This window comes from Microcaecilia unicolor, chromosome 2 (genome assembly GCF_901765095.1).
Source record: "Microcaecilia unicolor chromosome 2, aMicUni1.1, whole genome shotgun sequence".
Lineage (NCBI taxonomy): Eukaryota > Metazoa > Chordata > Amphibia > Gymnophiona > Siphonopidae > Microcaecilia > Microcaecilia unicolor.
Genome location: NC_044032.1, coordinates 605001218 through 605017316, shown reverse-complemented (window position 1 = coordinate 605017316; position 16099 = coordinate 605001218). Strand labels below are relative to the sequence as shown.

The window sequence follows — 16099 nt, the reverse complement described above, 5'->3', positions numbered from 1 at the left end:
ATAATTTTATACTATTTTAACAAGCTAATATCTAATTTTTAAATTAAATTAAAACATTCTCAGTTAATCTACAAATTATCTTCTGTTTTAAGCTTAATTCACTAAATCTCCCAGCAAAGTAGCCAGAGAGATTCTGTGAGGCTTTTCTGCACAAAATTGTCTCGGCTTATCAATTAGTTCTAAAGCTTAACAGTGAGACAGTTCTCAGGTGGGTTTAATGTGACAGAATTAACATTGATTCAGCCAAGGGAAGTCTTGCCTCGCCAGTTTGCTTTGTTTCTTTGAATTCATGAATAAACGTGGAGAAAGGTGAACCAGTTGATGCAGTTGATGTAGTGTATCTAGATTTTCAGAAAGGGTTTGATAAAGTCCTTCATGAGAGATTCCTAAGAAAAGTAAAAACACATGGGATAAGAAGCAGTGTTCTGTTGTGGATTAGGAATTGGGTTGATGGACAGAAAACAGAGTGTAGGATAACATGACCAGTGCTCTCAGTGGAGGATGGTGAATAGTGGAGTGCCCCAGGGATCTATACTGAAACCGGTGCTATTTAACATATTTATTAATGATCTGGAAATGGGAATGACGGGTGAGGTAATTTAAATTTGCAGACAACACAGTTATTCAAAGTTTTTTAAATGCATGTGGATTGTGAAAAATTGCAAGAAGACATTAGAATGTGGGAGGACTGAAAATCCAAAAGGCAGATTAGATTTAATGTGGACCGTTGCAAAGTGATGTACATTAGGAAGAAGAATCCAAATCATGATGCTAGGTTCCAGCCTAGGAGTCAGCACCCAAGAAAAAGATCTAGGTGTCAGCATGGATAATATGCTGAAATCAACGAGATCAACCAAAGCCTCCAAATCATGCACACCTGGGCAGATGCATTCCAACTAAAACTTAACGCAGAAAAAACCCAATGTCTTGTACTCACCTCCCAACATAACACAGAAAACTTCTCTACCATAATCACACCACACTGCTCTCTTCCAGTCTCACAAAACCTGAAAATTCTCGGAGTTACTATTGATCGAAACCTCACTCTTGACACCCACATGAAGAACACGACGAAAAAGATGTTCCACACCATGTGGAAACTCAAAAGAGTAAGACCATTCTTCCCGAGATACGTCTTCCGCACCCTGGTATAGTCAATGGTAATAAGCCACCTGGATTACTGCAACGCACTATATGCAGGCTGCAAAGAACAGACTATCAAAAAACTCCAAACAGCCCAGAATACTACCGCCAGACTCATATTTGGAAAAACTAAATATGAAAGTGCAACACCCCTAAGAGAGAAACTGCACTGGCTCCCACTTAAAGAACGCATTGCGTTCAAGATATGTACGATTGTACACAAAATTATTCACGCAGACGCCCCGATCTACATGCTGAACCTAGTGGACCTACCTCCCAGAAACGCCACAAGGACATCCCGCAAATTTCTCAATTTGAACTTCCCCATCTGTAAAGGACTAAAATACAAGCTGATGCATGCCACTACCTTCTCCTACACGAGCACGCAGATATGGAATGCTCTACCCACAGACCTGAAATCAATTGTCGAAACAAATAACTTTCGCAAATCTCTGAAGATATACTTCTTCAACAAGGCCTACAACGAGAGCCAACAGCTTCACTAATTCACTTTCCCAACCGAACCAGTTAGGAAAATCCACTTCTACTATCACCCGCCTAATCACTTCCTCTTTCTTCCCTACTTAATCTCTACACACTACTAACTGTATCTAATATTCTGTAATGACAATGTCATAACAAAACCATGTAAGCCACATTGAGCCTGCAAATAGGTGGGATAAAGTGGGATACAAATGCAATAAATAAATAAATCTTCTGTCCAGTGTGTGGCAACGGCCATAAAGACAAACAGAATGCTAGGAATTATTATTTGGAAAGGGATAGAAAGTAAAAGAATATTGTAATTCCTCTGTATTGCTCCATAGTGCGACCTCACCTTGAGTAGTTTGCAGTTCTGGTCGCCGTTACAAAAGAGATAGCAGAATTAGAAAAGATTTCAAGAATGTCTACCAAAATGATTAAAGGCTGGAATTCCTCTCATGAAGAAAGGCTTAAGAGTTTAGGACTCTTCAGCTTGGAAAAGAGATGGCTGAGAAGGGAATATCATAGAGGTCTACAGATTACTGAGTGGTGTAGAATGGGCAAACATAAATTGATTTTTTTTACTCTTTCATAAAAGTAGGAAGTTACATGGTACTAGTTTTAAAACGAACAGGAAGAATTTTTTTTCACTTCACAAATACGCTCTGGAACTTGTTGCCAGAGGATGTGGTATTTAGTTATTTGCAATAATTTTCTATACCGCTCTAGCTGACGGGCAGAAGAAAGCGGTGTACAGGCTAAAAATAGGAAACAAGCAAAGAACTCCATTAATATCTAGGAAAGCAGGGTCTTAAGAGACATATGCATTGCAAAAAGAGGTTAAAGCAAGCACACAAAAAGACAGGGTCAAAGAATAACACTGGTAATTTCAGCAAACTAAGCTTAGCGGAAAACCAGGTTTTCAGATCAGTTTTAAAATCCTTAAAAGAGGACTTGCTATGGAGAGAAAGGGGGAAATTGTTCTTGGTATGAGGATCAGCGATTTTAAAAGGTTTGGACAAGCTCCTGGAGGAAAAATCCATAGTTTGCTATTGCGATAGATATGGGAAAAACCACAGCTTGTCCCTGGAATCAGTAGCATGAATCTTGCTACTACTTGGGATTCTATCAGGTACTTGTGACGTGAATTGCCATTGTTGGAAGCAGGATACTGGGTTAGATACACCATTGGTCTGGTCCAGTACGGCTGTTATTATGATTGTGTCTGATTCAGTCTTGCTTATCAACAGAAACCTGTAACGGATGTTTTCCATAGACAACAGGATTGATGAGGCATACCTCCCACGTGCCTGAGAATTATCTCACTGTTAAGATTTGGAACTGAGATTGATATGCATGCTCAGAACTTTACATCAAGTTCTGAGCTCTAGGACAATTCCATTTCAGCGCCATCTGCTGTCCATGTAGAGCACCTATTACAGGGTCAACACACCGCTTTCTGTTTTCACTTTTGGAACATTTTCCCACTCATCCTTGCTGTACTTTTATAGCTCAGAAATATTCCTAGGTCTTCTTGCATTCACTCCGTGTTGGAGATCTTCCCACAGATTTATAATACTAATCAAGTCTGGACTGTGACGGCCTTCCCAAAAATTTCATTTCTCTTTCCTATATGTACTTCATGATTGATTTAGCTGTGTTGGACCTTCATGTTACTGAAACATCTAGCTTCTTATTAGCTTCTAGGACATGTTAAAATTTAATTGAATCCATTCTTATGTGTTTGTACGGATGGAAGAACATAAAAAATTTGGGTATGGAATTATATATTCGCTAGAATAAAGCAACACTAAAAAAATCCACAGCATGAAAATGTTACAGATATCAAGATGTTCATAAAAGGAAGGAAAAAGCCTCAAAATCATGCAGATTTAAAGAGCTAATTTGATCAAATGATCTTCACTTCATCATTGGCAAAAAAACCCCTTTCCAATACTGATATATTTTTATAAATCTCTATCTTTTTTATTGTTATATCAGTCAGAAAATAATCTGAGAAAAATCTCTTATGTACTGTGCTTAGCTATTTCCAACTTTCAAAGTGTATCCATTACTTCTAATGCAAAAGTAATGCACTTATCTTTATGAAGCACTTGTAGCATATGGAATGAAACAATTCTCCCCTGGCCCCCAGGCTAACGATGGCCAGCGTTTTGCTCAGCTTCTTCAGGGTCCCGGTTGGCGGGGCTTCTCTAGAAAAAAAGAAAAAGAAAAATCACTGCCAGCTCTCAACACAGCACCTTGGATTATATCACACTCACGGTCTTGTACTTGCACTGACAGTACTTCTGGCTCTAAGTACCTAACATATCCTCTGTAGATCTTCAAAATGGCCCCCATTAAATACAGATATGATGTCAGATGCTGTCACTCTATCCTCCTATTAGAGTATATCTAGGAATATACGAATTGAATGGTGCCATTTTTTCTAGCTATGCTCAGATAGGAGGATAGAGTGACAGTGTCTGATGTCATATTTGTATTTAATGGGGGCCATTTTGAAGCTCTACAGAGGATATGTTAGGCACTTAGAGCCAGAAGTACTGTCAGTGCAAGTACGAGACCGTGAGTTTGATATAATCCAAGGTGCTGTGTTGAGAGCTGGCAGTGATTTTTGTTTTTCTTTTTTCTAGTGGAGCCCCGCCAACCGGGACCCTGAAGCAGCTGAGCGAAACGCTGGCCATCGCCTGGGGACGAGGGGAGAATTGTTTCATTCCATATGCTACAAGTGCTTCATAAAGATAAGTGCTTTACTTTTGCATTACCAGTAATGAATGGACTTTGAAAGTTGGAAATGGCTAATCACAGTACATAAGAGATTTTTCTCAGATTGATATAACAGTAAAAAAATAAAAAAATAAAAAGAGATTTATAAAAAGATATCAGTATTGGGAAGGTTTTTTTGCCAATGATGAAGTGAAGATCATTTGATCAAGTTAGCTCTTTGAGGCTTTTTCCTTCCTTTTATGTATATCCAGAAAATAAGAATAGCCATACTGGGTCAGACCAATGATCCATCTAGCCCAGTATTCTGTTTGCAACAGTGGCCAAGCCAGGTCACAAATACCTAGCAGAAACCCAAATAGTGGCAACTTTCCATGCTACCAATTACAGGGCAAGCAGTAGCTCCCCCATGTCTCTCAATAGCGCACTATGGACTTTTCCTCCAGGAACTTGTCCAAACCTTTTTTTTAAACTCAGCTATGCTAACCTCTGTTACTGTATTCTTCAGAAAAGAGTTCCAGAGCTTAACTATTCATTAATGAAAAAATATTTCCTCCTATTTATTTTAAATGTATTTCCATGTAAGTTTCTCGAGTGTTCCCTAATCTTTGTAATGGAATGAGTAAAAAAAAAAATCGATTCACTTCTACTCGTTCTATACCACTCAGGATTTTGTAGAATCATATCTCCCCTCATCTGTTTCTTTTCCAAGCTGAAGAACCCTAACCTCTTTAACCTTTCCTCATAAGAGAGGAGTTCCATCCCCTTTATTATTTTGGTTGCTCTTCTTTGAACCTTTACTAATTCTGCTATATCTTTTTTGAGATACGACGACCAGAACTGAACACAATACTCAAGGTAAGGTCGCACAATGGAGCGATACAGAGGCATTATAATATTTTCGGCCTTATTCACCGTCCTTTTCCTAATAATTCCTAGCATCCTGTTTGCTTTTTTGACCGCCGCCACACACTAAGCATAAGATTTGAACATATTATCTACAACACGTAGATCATTTTCTTGGGTGCTGATCCCCAAGGTGGACCCTAGCATCAGGTAACTATGATTCAGATTATTCTTTCCGATGTGCATCAGTTTGCATTTGTCCACATTAATCTGCCATCTACAGTCTTCCTGCAATATTTCACAGTCCGCATGTATCTTAACAACCTTGAATAGTTTTGTGTCATCTGCAGATTTAATTAGCTCACTCTTCGTTCCGATTTCTATATCATTTATAAATGTTAAATAGCACTAGTCCCAGTACTGATCCCTACCACACTCCACTATTTACTCTCCTCCATTGAGAGAATGACCATTTAATCCTACCCTCTATTTTCTGCCCTATAACCAATTCCTAATCCACACCAGAACGTTGCCTCGTATCCCATGACTCTTTAGTTTTCTCAGGAGTCTTTCATGAGGAACTTTATCAAAAGGTTTCTGAAAATCTAGATACACTACATCAACTGGCTCACCTTTATCCAAGTTTATTCACACCTTCAAAGAAATGAAGCAAATTGGTGAGGCAAGACTTCCCTTGATTGAACCCATGCTGACTGTCCCATTAAACCATGTTTATTTATGTGTTTGTAATTTTATTCTTTTTAATAGTTTCCACTATTTTACCCAGCACTGACATCAGGCTTACTGGTCTGTAATTTCCCAGATCATCCCAGGAACCCTTTTTAAAAATTGGTGTTATGTTGGCCATCCTCCAGGTACTACTGATGATTTTAATGAAGGTTAAATATTACTAGGAGCAGATCAGCAATTATGCTTGAGTTCTTTGAGTACCCTTGGATGTATGCCATCCTGTCCAGGTGATTTACTACTCTTTAATTTGTTGATTTGGCTGAGTACATCTTCCAGATTCACCTAGATCTTTCAGTTCCTTCGCATCATCACCCTTGAAAACCATTTCCGGTATAGGTAGATAGTTCTCTTATATTTTCTGTAAAGACTGATTCAAATAATTCATTCAGTTTCTCCACTATGGCCTTGGCCTCCCTGAGGGGCCACTTTTGCTTCTTCATGATCTAACAGTACCATGGATTCCCTCGCAGGCTTTCTGCTTCTGATGTACCTGAAAAAGTTGTTACTGTGAGTTTTAGCCTCTGCAGCCAGGTTTTGTTTATATTCTTTTTTCAGCCTTCTTTATCAATGCTTTGCATCTGACTTGCCAGTGTTTATATTGCTTCTTATTGTCTTCATTTGGGTCCTTTTTCCATTCTTTGAAGGACATTTTGGGGGGCTGAAATAGCCTCTTTCACGTCACCTTTTGACCACGCTGGCAGTTTTCTCTTCTTTCCACCTTTGTAAATACGTGGAATGCATCTATCTGCGTTTCCAAGATAGTATTTTTGAACAATCGCCATGCCTGATTTAGTGTCCTAACCTTTGCAGCTGATCCTTTGTTTCTTTTTAACACAAAATATAATATCCGTTTACAGAACCCTCTCATCTATCAGCTTAAATAATTGCCAGCCTTAATTCTTAGGTACAGTGGTTAGCGTGGTGGACTTTGGTCCTGGGGAACTGGGTTCGATTCCCACTGCAGGCACGGGCAGCTCTTTGTGACTGGGCAAGTCACTTAACCCTCCATTGCCCCAGGTACAAATAAGTACCTGTATATAATATGTAAGCCGCATTGAACCTGCTATGAGTGGGGAAAGCGCGGGTTACAAATGTAACAAAAAAAAAACAACCTTAAAGATATTTCTTTCATATTTCCTCATCTTTGTCATTTAATCTTGGATCTCATTAATGTGGACTTGAGTGTTTGTGATTTACAATGTTTTCACATTGTTTACAATGCTTTCTTTTTGAATCTTTAAGAATTTAAATAACACTTTTCTGTACAAGTGTAAATTCATAAAATATTAATATCCGCTTCTCTGCTTAATGGTTGGCAAGGTGATCCTTTCATCAAATGCTTCACCATTTTATTCAAATATATAGTTGCAGTGCAGTTTTATCAGTTCAAAGTGTTTTGTTCTAAGATATTTCAGGTTTATCAAGGCTTTCTTTGTACAGTTGATGACTTTTATGATGAGGTCCTAGAAAAGGCTTTCTTCTGCCAACTCTCTGATGCAGATCACTGTTGTCCATAGTGCAGCATTACTTACAATTACTCCAATGTCAGCTAGATTTGTCTGCAGTTGTTTGCCATGATCTGTGGTTTCTGGAGTTCTGTCAGATTTTTCTTGTTCTTCCATCTTACCTTGACTTCAAAAGTTCCCTGGCACTTTCATTTCTTAGTAATGTTTCTTGAAATTGCTAATGGAAAGCATTTAGAGATTTTTGTGTACCCTTCCCTTGCTGTGTATAAGTGAATTATGTTTACATTGAAATGCTTTGACATCCCCATGGAGGAGCCCATGGTGGTTGACATAGACAGAACAATCATAACTTGAGAGTTTAAAGGAGTCAAGGTGTTCAAACATGGAATTGTTTTCACTTGGCTAATTTAAGGTTTAATAAACCAGTCAACCGGTTGTCAGCTTCTGTTCACTCAAAGATTCTTTGAAACAATTTGACAACAGATGCCTAAACTTTTGCACATAACTGTAGGTAATATAGGCAGAAAAGGACAATTTGGGTCACCCATTCTAATCATTTTTACCTGCCTACTGTACTGCCACATGTCTTAATTACCTGTGGTAGTCTTCTTCCCTCTGCTGCTTGTGTTCATCTCATGTATGTGTGAATTATTCACTCCTACCATCTCCTCTGGAAAGTTATTCCAGATGTCCACCAACCCTCTGTTTTAAATGTTGTCTCACATTCATTTTGAACTTCTTTCCTTTCAGTGTCCTATCATGACCATTGTCCTGGTCAGTCTGTGGAAAATGTTAACCTCTGCTGGTTTACTGAGGCCAGAAAGATTCTCGGAGGACAAGTAGGCTATTAATTCTCACAAGTGGGTAACGTGATGCCATGTTGCCCGCTCCAGAGCTTATGACAAGCTTAACAGAGTTTTGTAAAGCGTGAGACACTCTCAACCGCTTCCCACCCACTTCAAGAGTGCGGTTACCGCAATTGTTTTTCTACTGCGGTGAGGGGAAACTGCATTTGTAGTTTATCAAGAGCTTCTTTTGTGGTGCCTTTCAGGTTTTTTCGCTGTGCCTGTTCTCAGGTTTCAGTGCCCTTCATTCCTGTCCTCTCAGGTTATTTTCCCAATTTTAGGTTCTTTATTTTTTCATGTCTTAGGCTGCGTTTAGGCCTTGACTTCAGCTGGGTTCTGCCTTTGCCTTTTTTTCTGGTGCCTTGCCCCTTTTTTTCAGGCACTGTCATGTCTTTTGATTTGGCTGCGGACGTTTTTCCATCCATGTCCACTAAAGTTCCCAGTGGCTTCAAGCGCTGTACCCGGTCCAGTCGGACCTGGTAAAGACACCCATTCTTGGTGTCTTCAGTGTTTAGGGCGAACCATAGCCCTGCTGTGTCCTCTGTCTTCGAATGAAGAAAAGGACTCAGATGTCCAGAAAGGCTCAACGCGAGAAGATTCCTAGAGGCAGGTCTGAGTCCTTGATGTTGGCATCAGAAGTATCGGTCCACATGGCTGCATGAGACCCATGGATATTGGGAGCAGTAGTGCATCGAGTGGGTCTCCAGCTGTCTTGATGTTGACTGCTGGACAGGACCCTCAGGACAGGCCAGTGTCCGACCCAACCCTGTGGCGACGTGAGGATTCAGTGATGTCCTCGTCGTCAGGGGAAGGCTAAGACGCATTGGCATCGGTCATCCTAGACACATGGTGCCAGGAGCTCTGGGGCATCGAAGGATTCGGCAATCAAGAAGTGGTGCGGAGAGGATCGCTCCCCCTCTATTCATGAGGTGCCAATGCATCTATCCCCCTAGCAGCCAGGACCTGACTCCGTCTCTGCCCCGTCAGTTCTGCAGCCTCTCTCAGAGCCAGCACTCCAGTCTTTCCCAGTGTCAGCTCTCAATGAGCGTATCCGCACCTTGCTTCCTGAGCTGCTGGATGGCCTTTTGCAATGGTGTGCATTGGCATCGGGGGTGCTTGCACCTAATCTGTTACCCGTTGCGGCCCCGCTTGGCCATCAGCCTGCAGTGCAGCTTCCAATGCTGGTGTCGATGGGGCCCCGGCGTCAACTGCCACCCAAGCCAGAAGCTCGTCGATGTCAGTGGAGGAAGCCTCACCGAAGTTGAGGCCGAAACCCAGTCCTCAATACCCCTCTCAGGGACATGGCGCCTCTACTTCGAAGCAGACTGAGTATAGGCCCGCCCATGAGGAGTTGCTGTTGAACACTGACAAGGAATGCTCATGGGAGTCAGAGGAGAATCCAAGGTACTTTTCGGAGGATGAGTCATATGGCATCCCCTCTGAACCCTCCCCTCTGCTTGAAAGGAGAAAGTCTGCTCCGGAGAGCTTTTCATTCCCGTGAAGGAACTGGCTGAGGCTATGTCAGTGGAAGTGGCGGACAAGCCCAGGCCTAAGATGCTCATGGTCCTGGCCTATGAGTCTCTTCCAGAGAGTAAGCCCATTTCTGGACAGCCTCTAGTTGTTTGCTTCAGGCAAGGTTTGCTTTTGTCAAAGCCCCCTGGAAAAACATCCACCTGTGTGTCCCAGGACCTCAACGTTCTCACCCAGCTGATGAAAGCTCCTTTTGAGCCACTGAATTCCTGCCATTTGAAGTTACTTGACCTGGAAGGTCATTTTCTTGGTGGCTGTTATTTCAGTGCGTAGGGTCAATGAGCTTCAGGCTCTAGTAGTGGATGCACCTTATATTAAGTATAATCACAACAGAGTAGTCCTCTGCACGCATCCTAAGTTCCTGCCGAAGGTTGTATCGGAGTTCCATCTGAACCAGTCGATTGTCTTGCCATCATTCTTTCCCTGACCTGATGCCCATCCTGGTGAGAGCACCTTGCACACCGTGTACTGTGAGTACTGGCTTACCCCATGGAGCGAACAAGGCTCCACAGACAGTCCACCCAGCTTTTTGTTTCTTTTGATCCCAACAGGATAGGGGTCGCCATCATGAAAAGCACCATCTCTAATTGGCTGGCAGATTGCATTTTCTTCACTTATGCCCAGGCTGGGCTGACCCTGGAGGGTCATGTCAAGGCTCACAATGTCAGAGCCATGGCTGCATCAGTAGCCTATTTGTGGTCAGCCTCCATTGAAGAAATTTATAAGGCTGCGATGTGGTCCTCAGTCTACACATTCACTTCTCATTACTAATTAATTACTAACTAATTTCCGCAAACTTCTGAAGACCCATCTCTTCAACAAGATATACCACAAAGAACAACAAATATGAACTCCTATACATACACCCAGAACTGTCTTTAATATCTGATTGTTAATCTAATATTGTTCTACTATTATCATTTTACCCAAAATCTTTCTGTAACACCAAATGTATATTTTCTTATGTATTTCCACTATTCATGATATACAGTGGTGGAAATAAGTATTTGATCCCTTGCTGATTTTGTAAGTTTGCCCACTGACAAAGACATGAGCAGCCCATAATTGAAGGGTAGGTTATTGGTAACAGTGAGAGATAGCACATCACAAATTAAATCCGGAAAATCACATTGTGGAAAGTATATGAATTTATTTGCATTCTGCAGAGGGAAATAAGTATTTGATCCCCCACCAACCAGTAAGAGATCTGGCCCCTACAGACCAGGTAGATGCTCCAAATCAACTCGTTACCTGCATGACAGACAGCTGTCGGCAATGGTCACCTGTATGAAAGACACCTGTCCACAGACTCAGTGAATCAGTCAGACTCTAACCTCTACAAAATGGCCAAGAGCAAGGAGCTGTCTAAGGATGTCAGGGACAAGATCATACACCTGCACAAGGCTGGAATGGGCTACAAAACCATCAGTAAGACGCTGGGCGAGAAGGAGACAACTGTTGGTGCCATAGTAAGAAAATGGAAGAAGTACAAAATGACTGTCAATCGACAAAGATCTGGGGCTCCACGCAAAATCTCACCTCGTGGGGTATCCTTGATCATGAGGAAGGTTAGAAATCAGCCTACAACTACAAGGGGGGAACTTGTCAATGATCTCAAGGCAGCTGGGACCACTGTCACCACGAAAACCATTGGTAACACATTACGACATAACGGATTGCAATCCTGCAGTGCCCGCAAGGTCCCCCTGCTCCGGAAGGCACATGTGACGGCCCGTCTGAAGTTTGCCAGTGAACACCTGGATGATGCCGAGAGTGATTGGGAGAAGGTGCTGTGGTCAGATGAGACAAAAATTGAGCTCTTTGGCATGAACTCAACTCGCCGTGTTTGGAGGAAGAGAAATGCTGCCTATGACCCAAAGAACACCGTCCCCACTGTCAAGCATGGAGGTGGAAATGTTATGTTTTGGGGGTGTTTCTCTGCTAAGGGCACAGGACTACTTCACCGCATCAATGGGAGAATGGATGGGGCCATGTACCGTACAATTCTGAGTGACAACCTCCTTCCCTCCGCCAGGGCCTTAAAAATGGGTCGTGGCTGGGTCTTCCAGCACGACAATGACCCAAAACATACAGCCAAGGCAACAAAGGAGTGGCTCAGGAAGAAGCACATTAGGGTCATGGAGTGGCCTAGCCAGTCACCAGACCTTAATCCCATTGAAAACTTATGGAGGGAGCTGAAGCTGCGAGTTGCCAAGCGACAGCCCAGAACTCTTAATGATTTAGAGATGATCTGCAAAGAGGAGTGGACCAAAATTCCTCCTGACATGTGTGCAAACCTCATCATCAACTACAGAAGACGTCTGACCGCTGTGCTTGCCAACAAGGGTTTTGCCACCAAGTATTAGGTCTTGTTTGCCAGAGGGATTAAATACTTATTTCCCTCTGCAGAATGCAAATAAATTCATATACTTTCCACAATGTGATTTTCCGGATTTAATTTGTGATGTGCTATCTCTCACTGTTACTAATAACCTACCCTTCAATTATAGGCTGCTCATGTCTTTGTCAGTGGGCAAACTTTCAAAATCAGCAAGGGATCAAATACTTATTTCCACCACTGTATTGTAAGCCACATTGAGCCTGCAAAGAGGTGGGAAAATGTGGGATACAAATGCAATAAATAAATTACTGCCTCGAGCAGGATACCCGATGTGACAGTTCAGGCAGTGTTGCAGAATACGTTTGGGGCCTAGAACTCTACCTCCCTAGGTCCGTTTTATTCTGTTCCAGGCTGCAGTCTCACTCAGTTTGTATATAGTTTCAGGTTAATCTCAGTTGTGTCCTCACTATTGCGGGGCCCAATTGGCCAATATTTGTTGTTTTTGGTGAGCCTGGATGCTAGGGATACCCTACTTTGAGAATAGCCTGCTTTCCTTAGACAGTGAAGACACTTAACTGTAGCAGGTATTCTCCGAGGACATTAGACCTTATATTCTCACAAACCCTCCCACCTCCCCTAGGAGTTGTCTGTTTTTTTCTTTTTTTATGCTATAGTATTTAACTGTGGTAACCACAGTCTTGTGGCGGGCGGGAAGGCACCCACACATGCACCGTAGAACGCATCTCGTGCGCCACAAAGCTGTTAAGCTTCATAAGCTCCAGGCAACACGGTGCTGTGTTACCCACTTATGAGAACATAAAGCCTGCTGTCCTCGGAGATGCTTGCTACAGGTAAGTATCTTCGCTTTTTGATATGTTTGTATCATAATTCCCTTTTCTTCTAGAAGAGTACATGTTTAGTGTCTTTGGTCTTGGTGTGTATGGCTTATAATGTAGGCTTTGTATAAGTTTAAGCTTCATATGGAAACTTCTTGTTTTATAAAATTTCTTCCACTGAAGAATAGTGTTTGAAAATGTTTATCATGGGCCTAGAGAATGAGTTTCTCCCCACTTCCTCCAAATTCCAGAGTTGGACACATTTTGTACTGTACGGATACATGAATGATTTCAATTGCCAGTGCTACCAGTCTTCAGCTTTCACAAGTGCTAAACTTACTAGTAAAAATGCATTTATTTTTATCTGACATTGCTGCCTGGATGTCCAACCGGCACCTGAAACTGAACATGGCCAAGACCGAACTTATTGACTTCCCACCCAAGCCCACTTCTCCTCTCCCTTCACTCTCTCTCTCAGTTGATAACACCATCATCGTCCCCGTCTCATCTGCCCGCAACCTCGGTGTCATCTTCGACTCCTCCCTTTCCTTCTCTGCGCATATCCAGCAGATAGCCAAGACCTGTCGCTTCTTCCTCTACAACATTAGCAAAATTTGCCCCTTCCTCTCTGAGCACACCACCCGAACTCTCATCCACTCTCTCATTACCCCTCGCCTTGACCACTGCAACCTACTCTTCACTGGCCTCCCACTTAGCCATCTATCCCCCCTTCAGTCCGTTCAGAACTCTGCTGCACGTCTTATCTTCCGCCTTGACCGATATACTCGTATCACCCCTCTCCTCAAGTCACTTCACTGGCTTCCAATCAGATACCGCATACAGTTCAAGCTTCTCCTACTAACCTACAAATGCACTTGATCTGCAGCCTCTCTTTACCTCTCTACCCTCATCTCTCCTTACGTTCCTACCCGTAACCTCTGCTCTCAAGACAAATCCCTCCTTTCAGTACCCTTCTCCACCACCGCCAACTCCAGGCTCCACCCTTTCTGTCTCGCCTTACCCCATGCTTGGAACAAACTCCCTGAGCCCATACACCAGGCCCCCTCCCTGCCCAACTTCAAATCATTGCTCAAAGCCCACCTCTTCAATGTCGCCTTCGGCACCTAACCACTACACCTCTACTCAGGAAAGCCCCAACTTGACATTTCGTGCTTTAGATTGTACGCTCCTTTAAGCAGGGACCGTCCTTCTTTTAATTTGTACAGCGCTGCGTAACCCTAGGAGCGCTCTAGAAATGTTAAGTAGCAGTAGTAGTAAAAATGCATTTATTAAGGAGTTTAAGCAAAGAACACCTTCTTCAGTAAAGGCTAAAAATATTTCATGAGAGAAAAGCTGTATACAAAAATCCCAGCTTTATTCCTGCTTATTATCATAGTTTAGCTCTATCCAGTTGTTTGTATTCTTTTCAGTACAGCATACTGTACATAAGGGGTTGATGTCTATCTGAGGGCAAATTAGCATTCCAAAAATGTAATGGAATGAGCCAAAATTTGGTAATGGGGGAAAGCTGTGTCACAGTACACTTTACATCTGCTATTAGTTGGTGTTACTTGACCAAGACAGACATCTATCTAGCTTAGAGCTTCCCAAACCAATTCTGGGGTCCTTTAAATGTGCAGGGATTGGAAATACACTATATGCAAACTGACCTTATTCTTTGTGGATATCCTGAAAACCTGATAGGCCCTGAGATCCCCAGTACAGGTTTGGAAAGCCTTGATCTAACAGCATTTTAAATGTTAAAAAAAAAAAAAAAAGTTCCCCTTTTTAATATCCAGGTTTAAACACTTATTTCTGTTACTAATACCATATTCCTGTAGTCTAAAGTGCACAACAACTGAGCACAGTGAACATAGCAATGTGTGACCTTTGCTTTTCTTTTGGTAGAAAGTCCCTGCTGCTTGCAGTACTTTACATTTAAATCAGGTTCGGCCAGATATGCTCTAGCACTGAATATACTGTGTATCTTGATATCAAGGTGCACAGTTGAATTATAAGCAAGTAGAAGGAGGGTTACGAGTCTGTTAATTAACACTTTGAATATAACCTATTCCCATTCCCAATAGCTGGTGTTCATCCAATAGGGCATTTAAAATCCTAAACTAGCAAGAAATCATGATGTTCCTCTCTCGTTGCAGGGGTGTATGAGTATGTGCCTTTGGAAAGTGGGGAAGGCTTACGGTTACAGATCAATGCTCAAAACTGTGTCCACTGCAAGACCTGCGATATTAAAGATCCAAGTCAAAATATTAATTGGGTTGTACCTGAAGGAGGTGGGGGTCCTGCTTACAATGGCATGTGAACTGTAGTATGAAGCCTGGGATCATACAGAAGAAAACGTCAGGGATCTTCATCCACATGACCTCTGGAGCTACAGTGTGATGCAGCAGTCCAGAATATCATGAAACCGGTGTAAATCTGCTTCTTCTGTTACAGGATGTGCCTTCTAGGATAATGTTGTCCAGACTTTCAGCAAGGCTTGTAATGCTGAAAGGATCTTTACACCAAACCAGACCTTATGCTCAGCAGTAAAGCCTTGTTTTTGGGTAATCTGATTCAGTGATCAGCAAATTTAAAGTAAAATTTAAATTTTTGTAAAGGTAGGGAAGAGCTGTGTTATTTTTCATAGCTTTAAAAAAGTTTGTTATGTTAAATTTAATCATGCTGGCACATTTTTTAGTTCTTTAAATGTTTTATTTTGGGTGGCAATTTTAACATCAATTCAATCTCATTAAAATGTTACAGCATTAAAAAAAAATCATTTGTTCTCTACTGAATTAACAGTCTTAGAAATTCCTTCCCACTCAAAGGAACAAAACTTTGGGGGGAAAAAGGGCTAGGGTTGAAAGGTGCAATAACATGTTTATAGGCCTCATTGTCAATGGGGCTTGTTTACTACAGACTTTGTTAATCACAATAATGAACACTAAATACACACACTCTCTAGCCTGATGGTTGGAAATATTTTTGAGATAAGAGCAATTTATAGATTGAGCATGAGATGTTGACTTCAGTCCTGTTGGAAACTGAAATAAACAGTGTAAACCAGGAATATATTTATGAATACTGCTGCAGTATAGTGTTGGCTCCAGT

General features: G+C 41.8%; 1 protein-coding gene across 1 annotated transcript in view; it reads left to right on the top strand.

Annotated features, from left to right (window-relative positions):
- The window catches only part of ETFDH (electron transfer flavoprotein dehydrogenase), a 128571-nt gene extending 113101 nt beyond the window's left edge, over window positions 1–15470 (top strand). The window contains exon 13 of the mRNA XM_030191603.1: window positions 15145–15470. Coding sequence (XP_030047463.1) covers window positions 15145–15308 — 164 coding nt within the window. The 3' untranslated portion in view covers window positions 15309–15470. The remainder of the gene's footprint in view (window positions 1–15144) is intronic.
- The last annotated feature ends 629 nt before the right edge of the window (window positions 15471–16099 follow it).